The 18,205-nt window shown below is 45.9% G+C and overlaps 2 protein-coding genes across 2 annotated transcripts; both read left to right on the plus strand.

Moving 5' to 3' along the window:
* Positions 1–4,693: 4,693 nt before the first annotated feature.
* On the plus strand, positions 4,694–6,557 carry LOC112214193 (small nuclear ribonucleoprotein F). Its single transcript, XM_024372775.2, has 4 exons — positions 4,694–4,834; positions 5,129–5,254; positions 5,675–5,739; positions 6,258–6,557. Exons 1-4 carry the CDS (start codon positions 4,832–4,834, stop codon positions 6,322–6,324), a joined length of 261 nt encoding a protein of 86 aa, XP_024228543.1. The 5' UTR covers positions 4,694–4,831; the 3' UTR covers positions 6,325–6,557.
* Positions 6,558–6,717: 160 nt separating this feature from the next.
* amdhd1 (amidohydrolase domain containing 1) lies at positions 6,718–13,133 on the plus strand. The gene is made up of 8 exons (XM_024372773.2): positions 6,718–6,967; positions 7,215–7,321; positions 7,984–8,048; positions 8,635–8,912; positions 11,494–11,719; positions 11,873–12,091; positions 12,246–12,406; positions 12,709–13,133. The coding sequence occupies exons 1-8, from the start codon at positions 6,840–6,842 to the stop codon at positions 12,812–12,814; spliced, it is 1,290 nt and encodes a 429-aa protein (XP_024228541.1). The 5' UTR covers positions 6,718–6,839; the 3' UTR covers positions 12,815–13,133.
* The last annotated feature ends 5,072 nt before the right edge of the window (positions 13,134–18,205 follow it).

The raw sequence follows: 18,205 nt of genomic DNA on the forward strand, positions 1-18,205 counted from the left end.
CCTGAGTGGCGCAATGGTCTTGCAAGAGGCACCACTACAGACCTGGGTTTGATCCCAGGCTGTATCACAACCAGCCGTGATTGGGAGTCCCATAGGGCAGCTCCCAATTGGCCCAGCGTCGTCTGGGTTAGGGGAGGGTTTGGACGGGCGGGCTTTACTTGGCTCATCGCACTCTAGCGACTCCTTGTGGTGGGCCAGGCTCCTGCAGGCTGACACAGGTCGTCAGTTGAACTGTGTTTCTTCCGAGACATTGGTGCGGCTGGCTTCCAGGTTAAGCGGGCGGGTGTTAAGAAGCAAGGTTTGGCGGGTCATGTTTTGGAGGACGTATGACTCGAACTTTGCCTCCCAAGCCTGTTGGGGAGTTGCAGCGATGAGACAAAATCGAAATAGGTGAGAAAAAGGGGGTACAACAACAACAACAACAACAAAGAAATTTGGGGTCACTTAGAAATGTCCTTGTTTTTCAAACGTAGGAGGCCAGCATCCCAGAGTCGCCTCTTCATTGTTGACGTTGAGACTGGTGTTTTGCGGTCACTATTTAATGAAGCTGCCAGTTGAGGACTTGTGAGGCGTCTGTTTCTCAAACTAGACACTCTAATGTACTTGTCCTCTTGCTCAGTTGTGCACCGGGGCCTCCCACTCCTCTTTCTATTCTGGTTAGAGACAGTTTGTACTGTTCTGTGAAGGGAGTAGTACACAATGTGCCATTGGAACACAGGAGTGATGGTTGCTGATAATGGGCCTCTGTACACCTATGTAGATATTCCATAAAAAATCTGCCGTTTCTAGCTACAATAGTCATTTACAACATTAACAATGTCTACACTGTATTTATGATCAATTTGATGTTATTTTAATGAGCAAAAAAATTGCTTTTCTTTCAAAAACAAGGACATTTGTAAGTGACCTCAAACTTTTGACCGGTAGTGTATATATATGGGGAGTTTGGTCACTTGGCTAAATACACTTCTGCATGGGCTATGTTGACAATATGCTACTGATGGCCTATCCAAAATCCCAGCTAATTGGAGTGGAATGCAAGCCAATTGAGAATTATTAACTGATCTGTTTTATGTAGTACCAATTAATTAATGAACTACCCTGGCTTATGCAGAGATGATTATACCAGGGGTTGGCCTTTTAATTCCTAGATTAATTTTTAATAGCCTACCAAAGTCCTGCTTCCGTTTCCAAAGGACTCTTAAAGGGATACTTTGGAATTTTGGCTAAGAGTTCCCCAGAGTCAGACAAACTCGTGGATACCATTTTTAGGTCTCTGTGTCCATTATGAAGGCAGTAAGAGGTATTTTCGCGAGCCAATGCTAACTAGCGTTAGCGCAATGACTGGGAGTCTATACGGATCTGCTAGCGTGTAGATGCCCATAGACTTCCAGTAATTGCGCTAATGCTAGTTAGCAAGCTCCGCTAGCGCTTGTTATCAACTTCCTTCAAACTGCACATAGAGACATAAAATGGTACCCACGAGTTCATCTGACTCAGGGGAAGTCGATAAAGGGTATTGCCAAAATCCCAAAATATCCCTTTAATAATGACAGCAATAAATCTTATTGTAGGCCTAATATTATAGGCAAAATCTCAATAATATTATAACTTCTCATCTTGTCATTAGGCCTATATAAAAGTGTAGCTGGTGACAGTGCTGCTTAGGATATGGGGTTTGATTATAGCATATTCTCTCTCTGCAATAGGCTACATGCTTCCAAATATTGTGACATTTGAGCTAAATCAGTAACAAACAGTGTCTGTGTACATGTTGCCCTCGTGTGGTCAGTGCTGGCGATGAGCATTATACAGTAGGACAGTGAAGTCATGGAGCTGCATTGGTATTCAGGAATGATGTGGGGCTCTGACCCTCAATGCCCCCTCCCACTCCCTCCTCCTCCTTTAGCTCAGTGATCTCCTGCTCTAATTCTTTGATAGGCCCTCAACCGCCTCCTCTCTGCTGCTTTCTGCTTCACCTCAATGAGCCCAGCATGGCTACTCTGCATGGAACACACCAGAGCAGACCTGCATACTGTCTAATATATTTCATTCTCTGTTTTGCTGAAAGCTCTAGTTCTCCTGGATTATATCCTGCACTTCTGTTTCCATCTTCCCCGTGAGTCTTCATCCCTGCACATCTATTACACAATGGGACATGTCAGTGTTATCCTAGGTCATGCATGCAGCAGCTCATGATTACTGATAGTTTAACTATTCTTTAACAGTATAAGAGTTTTCCCATGATACATACCTAGGTGTATGTCTGTTCATACAACCAGACACACACAAACACACACACGCTCACACAATGCCCTTTATCGCCTCTTAACACTCACTTCTGTCATCATGAAGTACTTTGAGAGACTAGTGAAGGATCACATCACCTCCACCCTACCTGATACCCTAGACCCACTCCAATTTGCTTACTGCCCCAATAGGTCCACAGACGAAGCAATCGTCATCACACTGCACACTGCCCTATCCCATCTGGACAAGAGGAATACCTATGTAAGAATGCTGTTCATTGACTACAGCTCAGCATTTAACACCATAGTACCCTCCAGACTCGTCATTAGGCTCGAGACCCTGGGTCTAGACACAGCCTTGTGCAACTGGGTCCTTGACTTTCTGACGCCCCCAGGTGGTGAGGGTAGGAAACAACATCTCCACCCCGCTGATCCTCAACACTGGGGCCCCACAAGGGTGGGTTCTCAGCCCTCTTCTGTACTCCTTGTTCAACCATGACTGCGTGGCCATGCACGCCTCAATCATCAAGTTTGCAGACGACACTACAGTGGTAGGCTTGATTACCAACAATGACGAGACGCCCCCAGCTAGGTGAGGGCCCTCGGAGTGTGGTGTTAGGAAAATAACCTCTCACTCAACGTCAACAAAACAAAGCAGATGATCGTGGACTTCAGGAAACAGCAGAGGGAGCACCCCCCTATCCACATTGATGGGACAGTAGTGGAGAAGGTGGAAAGTTTTAAGTTCCTTGGCGTACACATCACAGACAAACTGAAATGGTCCACCCACGCAGATAGCGTGGTGAAGAAGGCACAACAGCACCTCTTCAACCTCAGGAGGCTGAAGAAACTCAGAAACTTTTACAGATGCACAATCGAGAGCATCCTGTCGGGATGTATCACCGCCTGGTATGGAAACTACTCTGCCCACAACTGCAAGGCTCTCCAGAGGGTAGTGCGGTCTGCACAACGCATCACCGGGGGTAAACTACCTGCCTTCCAGGACACCTACAGCATCCGATGTCACAGGGAGGCCAAAAAGATCATCAAGGACAACATCCACCCGAGCCACTGCCTGTTCACCTCGCTATCATCCAGAAGGCGAGGTCAGTACAGGTGCATCAAAGCAGGGACCGAGAGACTGAAAAACAGCTTCTATCTCAAGGCCATCAGACTGTTAAACAGCCATCACTAACATAGAGTGGCTGCTGCCAACATACAGACTCAAATCTCTGGCCACTTTAATAAATTGATTTAATAAGGTATCACTAGTCACTTTAAATAACGCCACTTTAATAATGTCTACACATCCTACATTACTCATCTCATATCGTGTATATACTGTATTCTATACCATCTACTGTATCTAGCCTATGCCGCACAGCCATCGCTCATCCATATATTTATATGTACATATTCTTATTCATCCCTTTACATTTGTGTGTATAAGGTAGTCGTTGTGAATTTGTTAGATTACTTGTTAGATATTACTGCACTGTTGGAACTAGAAGCACAAGCATTTTGCTACACTCAAATTAACATCTGCTAACCATGTGTATGTGACCAATAAAATTTGATTTAATTTGACACACACACACACACACACACACACACACACACACACACACACACACACACACACACACCTGAACATGCTCACACAAACACATTAACATTGATGTAAGGACATCAGTATTTCAGTAATGTAAAGACGGTTTAGTGTAATTTCAAAGGAATTTCCACTTAAACCATCCCTTGCTGTTGGAAGTATTATTCATGATCTCAAGTTCAAACTTGCCAAACGGTTTAGTAAGAGTAAAGAGAGCTGCCAGACAGACCCAGATATGACAGTTTACCTCTATGCCATAAGTTCTTCATGCAATTCCAGACAAAACATATTCATTTATTGAAAATAAATGAATATTTTATTTGAAATTAAATGCAGATTTCAATTTTTTTTAAATTCAATTACAATGACCTTGGACACCAGTGGTTTCCATTGATGGGCCACTCCTCCTGGGACATGACTGAAGACTGGGTTTTGGCTTGAAAACATTGAATTTGTTTATTTTCTGCGTTACATAGAAATTAGTACAGCTTTATCTAGGTAGATTACATCCATTGATAGTAAATAAGTCACATCACAGCTCAAAGATTTTGGGGAAGTGGACCGAGGTGCAGTACTCAACACGATAACCACTATAACCGCCAGAGAGCGCCATTGTCCCATACACATGGGCAGTCTTTTGAATAAAATGCAACCATTTGAAGATGGATATGGATAAATATAATAGTTTACTGTCCTTTACTTATCTATAAAATTTTCCGTTAAAATATCTGCCGCAATGAGCAATGAACATGGAAATGTAAATCATGTCTCTTAACTTTTGCCACTCAGTACACTAGGTGGCGGTACATAAATATTTCGAGCTCTTCTTCTCAATTGATGAACATTTGTTTTGGGTCAAAGTTGATTTGCTCCAGTTTCCTGGTTTCGGCGGCAATGCGTGCTAGTCTGGACGTTTTTGTGTCGAAAAGATAGTAAAGTACTAAGATATAATAGCACCACATTTCGCACAGCAATGGTGAGTGTTGACATGGTTGGTTATAATACAATTGCCAGGATCTTTTGAAAAGAAAAACGGATCAGCAGTTGAGTTGGGTGCCTTTTTCCAGCAAGCTAACGTTATCCCATTCATTCATTGCAGTGAATGAGCAGCACATAAAGTCATGTTGCAGATTGAAATCTAATATGCATTTCATTGCATGGTGATATACGTCTGTTCTTCCCTACACATGGGTCTGGACGTTCTATTTTGTTCTATTAAATTATTACCCATAACAATAATCCCACCGTCTTCCGGTTGCTGTGTGTGTAGAGTTTACCTCTGAACCCCAAGCCCTTCCTGAACGGCCTGACAGGCAAGCCGGTGATGGTGAAGCTGAAGTGGGGGATGGAGTACAAGGGCTACCTAGTGTCTGTGGACAGCTACATGAACATGCAGGTGAGGGAGCACATCTGGACACGTGTGCTTTTAGAAACGCCGGTGTATTTACGTACGCTAACGTTGCTTTCAATTGGATTGGATTGCACAAAAACAGTCCGTGGGAAGCCAGAAGTCAAAAACAATTCCATTTCAGTTTACAGTGCTGGTGGGCAGGACGATTAGTCATTATGACGGAATTTGAGACAATATCTAAAGGATTGTATTATTAAACAGACTTTCCAAATGTGGGTCTGTTGTAAGACCCACTTTCTCTCTGCTTATCTCATGTCAAAATAAAAGTCCCCCACAAGTTATTCATTTTTTGTCCACATATGCAAGACTTGTATTTTGCACTAACCTGGACAGTGTGTGTGTGTGTGGCTGGTGCAGGTTAATGCCAATGTAAATATGTCATGTTTTTGTCATTGGTTTCGACAGTTGGCGAACACAGAAGAGTATGTGGATGGAGCGTTGGCTGGTCACCTTGGAGAAGTACTTGTTAGGTAAATAAGAGCCCTCTTCTGGATTCTCTACAATGTTGCCTTCTGCCCCTTGTCCTTCACTCCTGAGGTGATCAAGATTGACAATGACTGCGTTCATGAAATATCTACCTCTCTTAGATCAGTGACCTGGGGTGTATTCATTAGTGTAGACTGTTTCAACAGAAAGTGTTTTGCAACAAAAACAGGTTTCATATTGAACAAGTTCAGGAAAGTCCCTCAAAGTCCCACTTCGTCTTGTTTGATTTGTAGTAAATAATACCCAGTTCAAGAAAACGATGAGGGAGGGGGGAGGGAAGGTAGTATTTGTTGAAATCAAATATTTTCTGCAATAGAATGTAACTCTATATTCTGATTTATTGGTTAAACTGCAAGTCAACCCTTTAAATGAATACCAGTAGAAATGTATTGTCCCTGGACTTCTGTATCCAGCATACTTCTGGTGTGACTGATGCAGATGTTTGATAGTGGCTGTTCAGTGTAATTCTCTTTGATCTAAAGTGCGTATTCTCTACCCACAGGTGCAATAATGTTTTATATATTAGAGGAGTGGAGGAAGAAGAGGAGGACGGAGAAATGAAAGAATGATGGCGAGGATGAGACTTAACAACTGATGATCTGGATGAGTGTTTAAATCTTAGTTTTTTTTTTTTTCATTTTCACTATGTGGAAAATTGACCCTTGGGGAAGCAAGTTAGTTTTATATGTGTGAAACTTTCAAGAAAACAGTTTTTTTTCCTCTTCTTCTACTGTTTATGATCAGTATGTATTATCACTGTAGAAAAATAAATAAAAGGATGTTTATTGTACCCATTCCTAAACCTGCTGTCTGGTATTATTACAGGTTTGTGAGGGAGGTGATTGATGTGGTGTCTCAACCTTATTATCAAACACTACACATTGAACAGAGCCTGTCAATCAATGTACAGTATTCCTCATTTTCAAAGCCCCACCCAGGATTTGGCTCTTGCACTTTGAACACCTGTTGAGCACATATTTACTTTCCCCCAAACCACTAGAAAGTGACAGCGAGGCGACATAGAAATAGAGGTGACTTACAAAAGTAATTCAACATTTTTAAGTTTAATTTCGACTATTTCAAAATGTCCAAACTTTTGGTAAAGAACGCGAAACAGGTGGTTTTAATTTGCAACAACGGTGAGAAGTTCCTGACGAAGGATGGGATGCTAAAGCTGTGTGTGATTGAGAACAGTAGTTTGGTTATCGGGAGGTAAGTCGAAACATTGTATCATTAATGTCCGATATAGGGTTGCAGATTGCAACATTGTTTTTAATATTCAGTGGTTTGGCTACTAGTTATTGTTTGTTACAAGTTGGTTGAGTTGACAGCGACTGTCAAACGTCGCAGACTACAAATTGCCCTAACGTGCTCTGAAAGTAAAATTTAATTTTGGCCTAAACCAGATGTTATTCCACCGCAAACTATTGATTAAAATAGCTGTGTATTGTTCGTGCAGCGACGGCCTGATAAAGGATATTGGACCAGCGAGCACCATTGATTTCCAATATGCAGGGGTCTCGTTTGATAAAGTCATCGATGCAACTGGCATGTGTGTCATTCCAGGCAAGTATCAGTGCAATACACCACCCTGGACAATAGGGGGCAGTAGATCTAGGTGTGCACACCGGTGTAAACATGGTTTGCGCTATCTGGGATCCTTAATCCTAACCATAACCTTTTCCTAATCCTAAATTTAACCCATACCATTTTAAATGGCAACTTCAATGGGGTAGGGATGTCCCAAGGATACTGGATAGCAAGAGCCATGTAAACATGCAACTTTGGCCACGTTTATTTGCCAAACGTTGTCGAACTGTGCAAATTGAATTGCCATGAATAGGGCCGACATTATTCCGTATTCTACAAGTCAGAGCACAGGAGGTTGGTGGCATCTTAATTGGGGAGGACGGGCTCGTGGTAATGGCTGGAGCGGAATCAGTGGAATGGTATCAAATACATAGTTTCCATGAGTTTGATATCATTCCATTTGCTCTGTTCTGGCCATTATTATGAACCATTCTCCCCTCAGCAGCCTCCTGTGTGTCAGAGAGCCATGTTTGGTCTACATAGCATTTTTTTATTTGAATGTTCCAAAACGTTAGGTCCTGCCGAAAGCACCCCTGTTCTATTGATACAAATATTTGAATCATTGGTTTAGTGTTCTATCATGTAGAGAATTAGGTTTTACAGAAATGTAGTTGTGCTCTTTGATCATTGCGTTTCAGGACTGGTTGATGCACACACCCACCCCGTATGGGCTGGAGACAGGGTGCATGAATTTGCCATGAAGGTAAATATGACTTCCATGGGTCCTGTCCCCTCTGCCTCAACAGCTTGTAATATGACTCATCTTTCAGAGTAAAGCTTTATATGGCGTTTACACAAGCAGCCCAATTCTGATCTTTTTTTCCACAAATTGGTCTTTTTACCAATCGCATCAGATCGTTTCACACAAGATCTTTTTCAGAGCTGATCTGATTTTTCAAAAGTCCAATTAGTGAAAAAATATCTGAATTGGGCTACCTGTCAAAACGCAGCCTAGTAATGTTCCAGTTTCAACTGTTCTGCCTTATTATTATACGACCATGCTGGTCATTTATGAACATTTGAACATCTTGGCCATGTTCTGTTATAATCTCCACCCGGCACAGCCAGAAGAGAACTGGCCACCCCACATAGCCTGGTTCCTCTCTAGGTTTCTTCCTAGGTTTTGCCCTTTCTAGGGAGTTTTTCCTAGCCACCGTGCTTCTACACCTGCATTGCTTGCTGTTTGGGGTTTTAGGCTGGGTTTCTGTACAGCACTTTGAGATATCAGCTGATGTACGAAGGGCTATATAAATAAATTTGATTTGATTTGATGTTGTGTGTGCTTACAGTTGGCTGGTGCCACCTACATGGATGTGCACCGTGCCGGAGGAGGGATCCACTTCACAGTGGAGCACACCCGGGCTGCTCTTGCCTCCACCCTGCTGGCCTCTCTGACAGGCAGGCTGGGTCGGATGCAGCGGGCAGGCACTACCCTGGTGGAGTGTAAGAGTGGCTACGGCCTGGAGCTGCAGACAGAGCTGAAGATGCTGGAGGTCATCGAGACGGCCAGACGTACCCTGCCAATCAATATATCGTCTACCTACTGTGGCGCACACGCCGTCCCTAAGTACTGAACATACACTCTACACCAGTGGGACTAGGACCACCGGGGGTCGTTGGCCTATCCACCGGGGGTCGTTGGCCTATCCATAGGGGTTAGTTGGCCTATCCATAGGGGTTAGTTGGCCTATCCACAGGGGGTCGTTGGCCTATCCAAAGGGGTTAGTTGGCCTATCCATAGGGGTCGTTGGTCTATCCATAGGGGTTAGTTGGTCTATCCACAGGGGTTAGTTGGCCTATCCATAGGGGTTAGTTGGTCTATCCACAGGGGGTCGTTGGTCTATCCATAGGGGTTAGTTGGCCTATCCATAGGGGTTAGTTGGCCTATCCACAGGGGTTAGTTTCCCTATCCATAGGGGGTCGTTGGTCTATCCATAGGGGTTAGTTGGCCTATCCATAGGGGTTAGTTGGCCTATCCATAGGGGTCGTTGGCCTATCCATAGGGGTCGTTGGCCTATCCACCGGGGTCGTTGGCCTATCCACTGGGGGTCGTTGGCCTATCCATAGGGGTTAGTTGGCCTATCCACAGGGGTTAGTTGGCCTATCCACAGGGGTTAGTTGGCCTATCCACAGGGGTTAGTTGGCCTATCCACAGGGGTTAGTTGGCCTATCCACAGGGGTTAGTTGGCCTATCCATAGGGGTTAGTTGGCCTATCCATAGGGGTCGTTGGTCTATCCACAGGGGTTAGTTGGCCTATCCATAGGGGTTAGTTGGCCTATCCATAGGGGTTAGTTGGTCTATCCACAGGGGGTCGTTGGTCTATCCATAGGGGTTAGTTGGCCTATCCATAGGGGTTAGTTGGCCTATCCACAGGGGTTAGTTGGCCTATCCATAGGGGGTCGTTGGTCTATCCATAGGGGTTAGTTGGCCTATCCACCAGGGGTCGTTGGCCTATCCATAGGGGTTAGTTGGCCTATCCACAGGGGGTAGTTGGCCTATCCACAGGGGTAGTTGGCCTATCCACAGGGGTTAGTTGGCCTATCCATAGGGGTTAGTTGGCCTATCCATAGGGGTCGTTGGTCTATCCATAGGGGTTAGTTGGTCTATCCACAGGGGTTAGTTGGCCTATCCATAGGGGTTAGTTGGCCTATCCATAGGGGTTAGTTGGTCTATCCACAGGGGGTCGTTGGCCTATCCATAGGGGTTAGTTGGCCTATCCATAGGGGGTCGTTGGTCTATCCATAGGGGTTAGTTGGCCTATCCATAGGGGTTAGTTGGTCTATCCACAGGGGTCGTTGGTCTATCCATAGGGGTTAGTTGGCCTATCCATAGGGGTTAGTTGGCCTATCCACAGGGGTTAGTTGGCCTATCCATAGGGGGTCGTTGGTCTATCCATAGGGGTTAGTTGGCCTATCCATAGGGGTTAGTTGGCCTATCCACAGGGGTTAGTTGGCCTATCCATAGGGGGTCGTTGGTCTATCCATAGGGGTTAGTTGGCCTATCCACCAGGGGTCGTTGGCCTATCCATAGGGGTTAGTTGGCCTATCCACAGGGGGTAGTTGGCCTATCCACAGGGGGTAGTTGGTCTATCCACAGGGGGTAGTTGGTCTATCCACAGGGGGTAGTTGGCCTATCCACAGGGGGTAGTTGGTCTATCCACAGGGGGTAGTTGGCCTATCCACAGGGGGTAGTTGGCCTATCCATAGGGGGTAGTTGGCCTATCCACAGGGGTTAGTTGGCCTATCCACAGGGGTTAGTTGGCCTATCCACCGGAGGTAGTTGGTCTATCCACATTCGGGGTAGTTGGCCTCCATAGGGGGTAGTTGGCCTATCCACAGGGGTTAGTTGGCCTATCCATAGGGGTTAGTTGGCCTATCCATAGGGGTTAGTTGGCCTATCCATAGGGGTTAGTTGGCCTATCCATAGGGGTTAGTTGGCCTATCCATAGGGGGTAGTTGGCCTATCCATAGGGGTTAGTTGGCCTATCCATAGGGGTTAGTTGGCCTATCCATAGGGGTTAGTTGGCCTATCCATAGGGGTTAGTTGGCCTATCCATAGGGGTAGTTGGCCTATCCATAGGGGGTAGTTGGCCTATCCATAGGGGGTAGTTGGCCTATCCACAGGGGTTAGTTGGCCTATCCATAGGGGTTAGTTGGCCTATCCATAGGGGGTAGTTGGCCTATCCATAGGGGGTAGTTGGCCTATCCACAGGGGTTAGTTGGCCTATCCACCGGGGGTAGTTGGTCTATCCACCGGGGTAGTTGGCCTATCCATAGGGGGTAGTTGGCCTATCCACAGGGGTTAGTTGGCCTATCCACAGGGGTTAGTTGGCCTACCCACAGAGGGTAGTTGGCCTACCCACAGGGGGTAGTTGGCCTATCCACAGGGGTAGTTGGTCTATCCACAGGAGGTAGTTGAGAAGACTCATGACACCATAGACAAGCTGGTAAAATGCACATGAGGTGGTACTTCAGAGGTATTCTGGACAGAGCAAAACTTCCCCATCCTGAACAGACACCTCACTTCCACCCCGTCATGACCTGTTGAGGTTATGTATTACATTCCCCCACACCCATACAGCTAACCCTACTGACTTTCATCCTCACTAGGTGTTATTAAATACCCACCCCTTCTGATTCTTTCCCAGGGGTAAGACTGTTGCCGAGGCGACAACAGACATCCTTAAGGTCCAGTTGCCGCGGCTACGTGAGCGTATGTCAGCGGGGGCCCTGAGGGTGGACAACATAGATGTGTTCTGTGAGCAGGGTGTGTTTGACCTGTCCTCCACGCGCTCCATCCTGCAGGCTGGCCTGGACATGGGCCTCAACATCAACTTCCACGGAGATGAGCTGCACCCCATGAACTCTGCACAGGTACGCATCATCAACCTGCACCTCTCTTCTGTCACTGGTGTAACAACAGCTGGTTTACTACCTGTACGTATTATTTAAGTGTCTATGGTACTGTCCATCTCACTTAACCATTCCTGTATTGTGTGTGTGTGTGTGTTTCTCTGGTGGTGCTAGCTGGGGGCAGAGCTTGGTGCCTTGGCTATCAGTCACCTGGAGGAGGTGACAGATGAGGGCATCGCTGCCATGGCGACAGCTAAGACCGCCGCCATCCTGCTCCCAACCACCGCTTACATCCTACGGTTGCCCCAGCCACGGGCCCGAGACATGCTGGAGGCTGGGGTCATTGTTGCCCTGGGCAGTGACTTCAACCCTAATGCCTACTGTTGCTCGATGGTGGGTACCAGAGGACGGGGGGTGGAGGAGGAAAGTTAGGGGGGAAAGATGGAGGGGGCAAGTTCAATGAGTTAGTGGGAGAAGGTAAAAAGCCTATTCCTCTATATAGCGATCCCTCTGTCATCATCTCTTTATCCCTCTCTGTCTATCCCAGCCAGTGGTCATGCACCTGGCGTGTGTCAACATGAGGATGTCCATGCCTGAAGCTCTGGCCGCCGCCACCATCAACGCAGCCTACGCCCTGGGCCGCTCTCACACGCACGGCTCCCTGGAGGTCAACAAACATGGCGACCTGCTGGTCCTCAACGCACCACGGTAAAGTTACTGTCAATAAATACTACTATATTTTAAGAGCTGGCTTCATTTACTGGTCAGACACCACAGTGTATGTTCCAGTTGACCATTGAGTCATCTAGCTGCTGAAGGTTATCTTGTAATTGTGGTGAGGACTGTGTATGGCGTTGTCTAAAATGCAGTAGCTGTGTGAATGGAACCTGCTGGTTTGTGAGAGTGAGACTACCTAAGGTTGTGTTGTGTGTGTGTGTGTGTGTGTGTGTGTGTGTGTGTGTGTGTGTGTGTGTGTGGACTGACAGTGTTGTGTTGGTGTTGTCCTGCAGGTGGGAGCATCTCATCTACCAGTTAGGAGGACACCAGGAACTGATCCGCTACGTTGTCATCAGGGGCAACGTCGTCTACAACAACGACAAAACCATGGACTTCTAACTCCAAAATTGGTTTTGAATAATTGTTCTTCCCCCAGACATAGTCTCACACGGCCCTTAGCCCCGTGGCCTAGTGGACAGGGCTGTGTGTCCCTATAAATGGACACAGCTCACAGTCAAGGTTTTGTAAATAGACAGTTAATATTAACCAGATATTCAATGTCAGTGGGGTATGTGGTAACATTTGAGTATCGGCTTTGAACCATTGTTTCTCCAATCTCCAAATTACTGTAGAGTTGGGTAGGGTTCATATCCAGTAAGTGTTTGTTAAAAATAACGTGATTGAAATGTTTTTCTTACCATAAACAAAAGTCTCCATTCTTGCGCTGTCATTTTTTTGCCCTGTTTTAGGTTGGAGACCTTCTGACCCTTGGTTCCTCTCGTTCTTGCTGTTAATCTTTCGCCCTTCAGCTCTACACCCCTCCCCTTCCTGTCTCTCTCTCTGAGGTTGTAGAAGAGTTAGTAAAGCATAACACAGGTGAGTGAATCATTAGTGAAGAAGCTCAGCCTGTAGAACATGGTACTATCTGCCAGCTCAACTGATCAGGCATACCAGTAGTGTTGCAAGGGGACTGTACTCAGTATGATCTGGTAGTGTTGCAAGGGGACTGTGCTCAGTATGATCCAGTAGTGTTGCAAGGGGACTGTACTCAGTATGATCCAGTAGTGTTGCAAGGGGACTGTGCTCAGTATGATCCAGTAGTGTTGCAAGGGGACTGTGCTCAGTATGATCCAGTAGTGTTGCAAGGGGACTGTGCTCAGTATGATCCAGTAGTGTTGCAAGGGGACTGTGCTCAGTATGATCCAGTAGTGTTGCAAGGGGACTGTGCTCAGTATGATCCGGTAGTGTTGCAAGGGGACTGTGCTCAGTATGATCCGGTAGTGTTGCAAGGGGACTGTGCTCAGTATGATCCAGTAGTGTTGCAAGGGACTGTGCTCAGTATGATCCGGTAGTGTTGCAAGGGGACTGTGCTCAGTATGATCCGGTAGTGTTGCAAGGGGACTGTGCTCAGTATGATCCGGTAGTGTTGCAAGGGGACTGTGCTCAGTATGATCCGGTAGTGTTGCAAGGGGACTGTGCTCAGTATGATCCGGTAGTGTTGCAAGGGGACTGTGCTCAGTATGATCCAGTAGTGTTGCAAGGGACTGTGCTCAGTATGATCCGGTAGTGTTGCAAGGGGACTGTGCTCAGTATGATCCGGTAGTGTTGCAAGGGGACTGTGCTCAGTATGATCCAGTAGTGTTGCAAGGGGACTGTGCTCAGTATGATCCGGTAGTGTTGCAAGGGGACTGTGCTCAGTATGATCCAGTAGTGTTGCAAGGGGACTGTGCTCAGTATGATCCAGTAGGGTTGCAAGGGGACTGTGCTCAGTATGATCCAGTAGGGTTGCAAGGGGACTGTGCTCAGTATGATCCAGTAGTGTTGCAAGGTGACTGTGCTCAGTATGATCCAGTAGTGTTGCAAGGTGACTGTGCTCAGTATGATCCAGTAGTGTTGCAAGGGGACTGTGCTCAGTATGATCCAGTAGTGTTGCAAGGGGACTGTGCTCAGTATGATCCAGTAGTGTTGCAAGGGGACTGTGCTCAGTATGATCCAGTAGTGTTGCAAGGGGACTGTGCTCAGTATGATCCAGTAGTGTTGCAAGGGGACTGTGCTCAGTATGATCCAGTAGTGTTGCAAGGTGACTGTGCTCAGTATGATCCAGTAGTGTTGCAAGGGGACTGTGCTCAGTATGATCCAGTAGTGTTGCAAGGGGACTGTGCTCAGTATGATCCGGTAGTGTTGCAAGGGGACTGTGCTCAGTATGATCCGGTAGTGTTGCAAGGGGACTGTGCTCAGTATGATCCGGTAGTGTTGCAAGGGGACTGTGCTCAGTATGATCCGGTAGTGTTGCAAGGGACTGTGCTCAGTATGATCCGGTAGTGTTGCAAGGGGACTGTGCTCAGTATGATCCGGTAGTGTTGCAAGGTGACTGTGCTCAGTATGATCCGGTAGTGTTGCAAGGGGACTGTGCTCAGTATGATCCGGTAGTGTTGCAAGGGGACTGTGCTCAGTATGATCCGGTAGTGTTGCAAGGGGACTGTGCTCAGTATGATCCGGTAGTGTTGCAAGGGGACTGTGCTCAGTATGATCCGGTAGTGTTGCAAGGGGACTGTGCTCAGTATGATCCGGTAGTGTTGCAAGGTGACTGTGCTCAGTATGATCCGGTAGTGTTGCAAGGTGACTGTGCTCAGTATGATCCAGTAGTGTTGCAAGGGGACTGTGCTCAGTATGATCCAGTAGTGTTGCAAGGGGACTGTGCTCAGTATGATCCAGTAGTGTTGCAAGGGGACTGTGCTCAGTATGATCCAGTAGGGTTGCAAGGGGACTGTGCTCAGTATGATCCAGTAGGGTTGCAAGGGGACTGTGCTCAGTATGATCCAGTAGTGTTGCAAGGTGACTGTGCTCAGTATGATCCAGTAGTGTTGCAAGGTGACTGTGCTCAGTATGATCCAGTAGGGTTGCAAGGGGACTGTGCTCAGTATGATCCAGTAGTGTTGCAAGGTGACTGTGCTCAGTATGATCCAGTAGTGTTGCAAGGTGACTGTGCTCAGTATGATCCAGTAGTGTTGCAAGGGGACTGTGCTCAGTATGATCCAGTAGTGTTGCAAGGGGACTGTGCTCAGTATGATCCAGTAGTGTTGCAAGGGGACTGTGCTCAGTATGATCCAGTAGTGTTGCAAGGGGACTGTGCTCAGTATGATCCAGTAGTGTTGCAAGGTGACTGTGCTCAGTATGATCCAGTAGTGTTGCAAGGGGACTGTGCTCAGTATGATCCAGTAGTGTTGCAAGGGGACTGTGCTCAGTATGATCCAGTAGTGTTGCAAGGGGACTGTGCTCAGTATGATCCAGTAGGGTTGCAAGGGGACTGTGCTCAGTATGATCCAGTAGGGTTGCAAGGGGACTGTACTCAGTATGATCCAGTAGGGTTGCAAGGGGACTGTGCTCAGTATGATCCAGTAGTGTTGCAAGGGGACTGTGCTCAGTATGATCCGGTAGTGTTGCAAGGGGACTGTGCTCAGTATGATCCAGTAGTGTTGCAAGGGGACTGTGCTCAGTATGATCCAGTAGTGTTGCAAGGGGACTGTGCTCAGTATGATCCAGTAGTGTTGCAAGGGGACTGTGCTCAGTATGATCCAGTAGTGTTGCAAGGGGACTGTGCTCAGTATGATCCAGTAGGGTTGCAAGGGGACTGTACTCAGTATGATCCAGTAGTGTTGCAAGGGGACTGTACTCAGTATGATCCAGTAGTGTTGCAAGGGGACTGTGCTCAGTATGATCCAGTAGTGTTGCAAGGGGACTGTGCTCAGTATGATCCAGTAGTGTTGCAAGGGGACTGTGCTCAGTATGATCCAGTCCTGTGTGTGACACTGGAGCATGGTTGAGTGAGTGCTAAAGAGGTGCTGCCACTCAAAGATGGTATGGGAAAAAAATCTCCAGAAAAAAGTGGACACTTAGTATATAAATGAAGAGTTGCCTACAGTTAAAAACTAAGTGTCCACTTTTTTCGGGAGATTTTCTTCATAACCACTGCTCTGAAGTTGTAGGCCCCCCCAGGAGTTAACCACCCCCGCTTATTGCTCCAACCATCTTTGTGTGGCACCCTTGACTCAGAGTCCCAATAGGCAACCATGAGCCAGAGCCAGCAACTAGGTTCAGACCTACAACCCTGTACTTATGGGGCAAGAGCCTTACACCAGAGCCACAGACTCCTTCACACTCCCCTCTGTATGTTTGACATAGAGAATTGTTGAAATGTACATTAAAGCATAAGATATGAGGTTTGAACACATAACCTCTAGGTAGGAGGCAGAGATTTAATTACCGAGCCACTGACTCATTCACATTTCTCCCTCTACTCTTTCTGTAACGGATAATCAATGAGGCTATGTGTTCTATGGAAAAGAATGAACGACGTGGAAGGTGTGTTTCACAAGCCAGACTCCGTCACACTTTTCTTGCACCTCTTTGTATGTTTGACATTAAGAGTTGCAGAAATTCACACGTGTAAGAGTTGAGGTTTAAACCCAAACTCAAGGTTATGAGACGGATTCTAACCATTGAGCCACAACCTCAGAATCATGAGGCAATATTCTGCTGAATGAGGGGGCATTGGTGTGTTTCTCTTGGGGCACTCCTGTAACAGTACTAAATGATAGTTCACTCCTGTAACAGTACTAAATGATAGTTCACTCCTGTAACAGTACTAAATGATAGTTCACTCCTGTAACAGTACTAAATGATAGTTCACTCCTGTAACAGTACTAAATGATAGTTCACTCCTGTAACAGTACTAAATGATAGTTCACTCCTGTAACAGTACTAAATGATAGTTCACTCCTGTAACAGTACTAAATGACAGTTCACTCCTGTAACAGTACTAGATGATGATAATAGTTCACTCCTGTAACAGTACTAAATTATAGTTCACTCACTCCTGTAACAGTACTAAATTGTAGTTCACCCCTGTAACAGTACTAGATGATAATAGTTCACTCCTGTAACAGTAGTATATGATGATGATAGTTCACTCCTGTAACAGTACGAGATGATAATAGTTCACTCCTGTAACAGTACGAGATGATGATAGTTCACTCCTGTAACAGTATTTGATGATAATAGTTCACTCCTGTAACAGTACTAGATTATGATAATAGTTCACTCCTGTAACAGTATTGGATGATGATAGTTCACTCATGTAACAGTACTGGATGATAATAGTTCACTCCTGTAACAGTACTGGATGATGATAATAGTTCACTCCTGTAACAGTACTGGATGATGATAATAGTTCACTCCTGTAACAGTACTAGATTATGGTAGTTCACACCTGTAACAGTACTAGATGATGATAATAGTTCACTCCTGTAACAGTACTAGATGATGATAATAGTTCACTCCTGTAACAGTACTACATTATGGTAGTTCACACCTGTAACAGTACTAGATGATAATAGTTCACTCCTGTAACAGTACGAGATGATGATAGTTCACTCCTGTAACAGTATTTGATGATAATAGTTCACTCCTGTAACAGTACTAGATTATGATAATAGTTCACTCCTGTAACAGTATTGGATGATGATAATAGTTCACTCCTGTAACAGTACTGGATGATGATAGTTCACTCATGTAACAGTACTGGATGATAATAGTTCACTCCTGTAACAGTACTGGATGATGATAATAGTTCACTCCTGTAACAGTACTGGATGATGATAATAGTTCACTCCTGTAACAGTACTAGATTATCAAATCAAATCAAATTTATTTATATAGCCCTTCGTACATCAGCTGATATCTCAAAGTGCTGTACAGAAACCCAGCCTAAAACCCCAAACAGCAAGCAAT

This window comes from Oncorhynchus tshawytscha, linkage group LG15, assembly GCF_018296145.1.
Source record: "Oncorhynchus tshawytscha isolate Ot180627B linkage group LG15, Otsh_v2.0, whole genome shotgun sequence".
Taxonomy (NCBI): Eukaryota; Metazoa; Chordata; class Actinopteri; order Salmoniformes; family Salmonidae; genus Oncorhynchus; species Oncorhynchus tshawytscha.

Bases quoted from the DNA above. Each gene is read 5' to 3' on its own strand.
- amdhd1 (XM_024372773.2), top strand. From the start codon at position 6,840: ATGTCCAAACTTTTGGTAAAGAACGCGAAACAGGTGGTTTTAATTTGC. The intron at 11,720-11,872 runs GTACGCATCATC...TGGTGGTGCTAG, and splicing joins ACCCCATGAACTCTGCACAG to CTGGGGGCAGAGCTTGGTGC. The intron at 12,407-12,708 runs GTAAAGTTACTG...GTTGTCCTGCAG, and splicing joins CTGGTCCTCAACGCACCACG to GTGGGAGCATCTCATCTACC.
- LOC112214193 (XM_024372775.2), top strand. The intron at 5,255-5,674 runs GTGAGGGAGCAC...TGGTTTCGACAG, and splicing joins ACAGCTACATGAACATGCAG to TTGGCGAACACAGAAGAGTA. The intron at 5,740-6,257 runs GTAAATAAGAGC...CTCTACCCACAG, and splicing joins CTTGGAGAAGTACTTGTTAG to GTGCAATAATGTTTTATATA.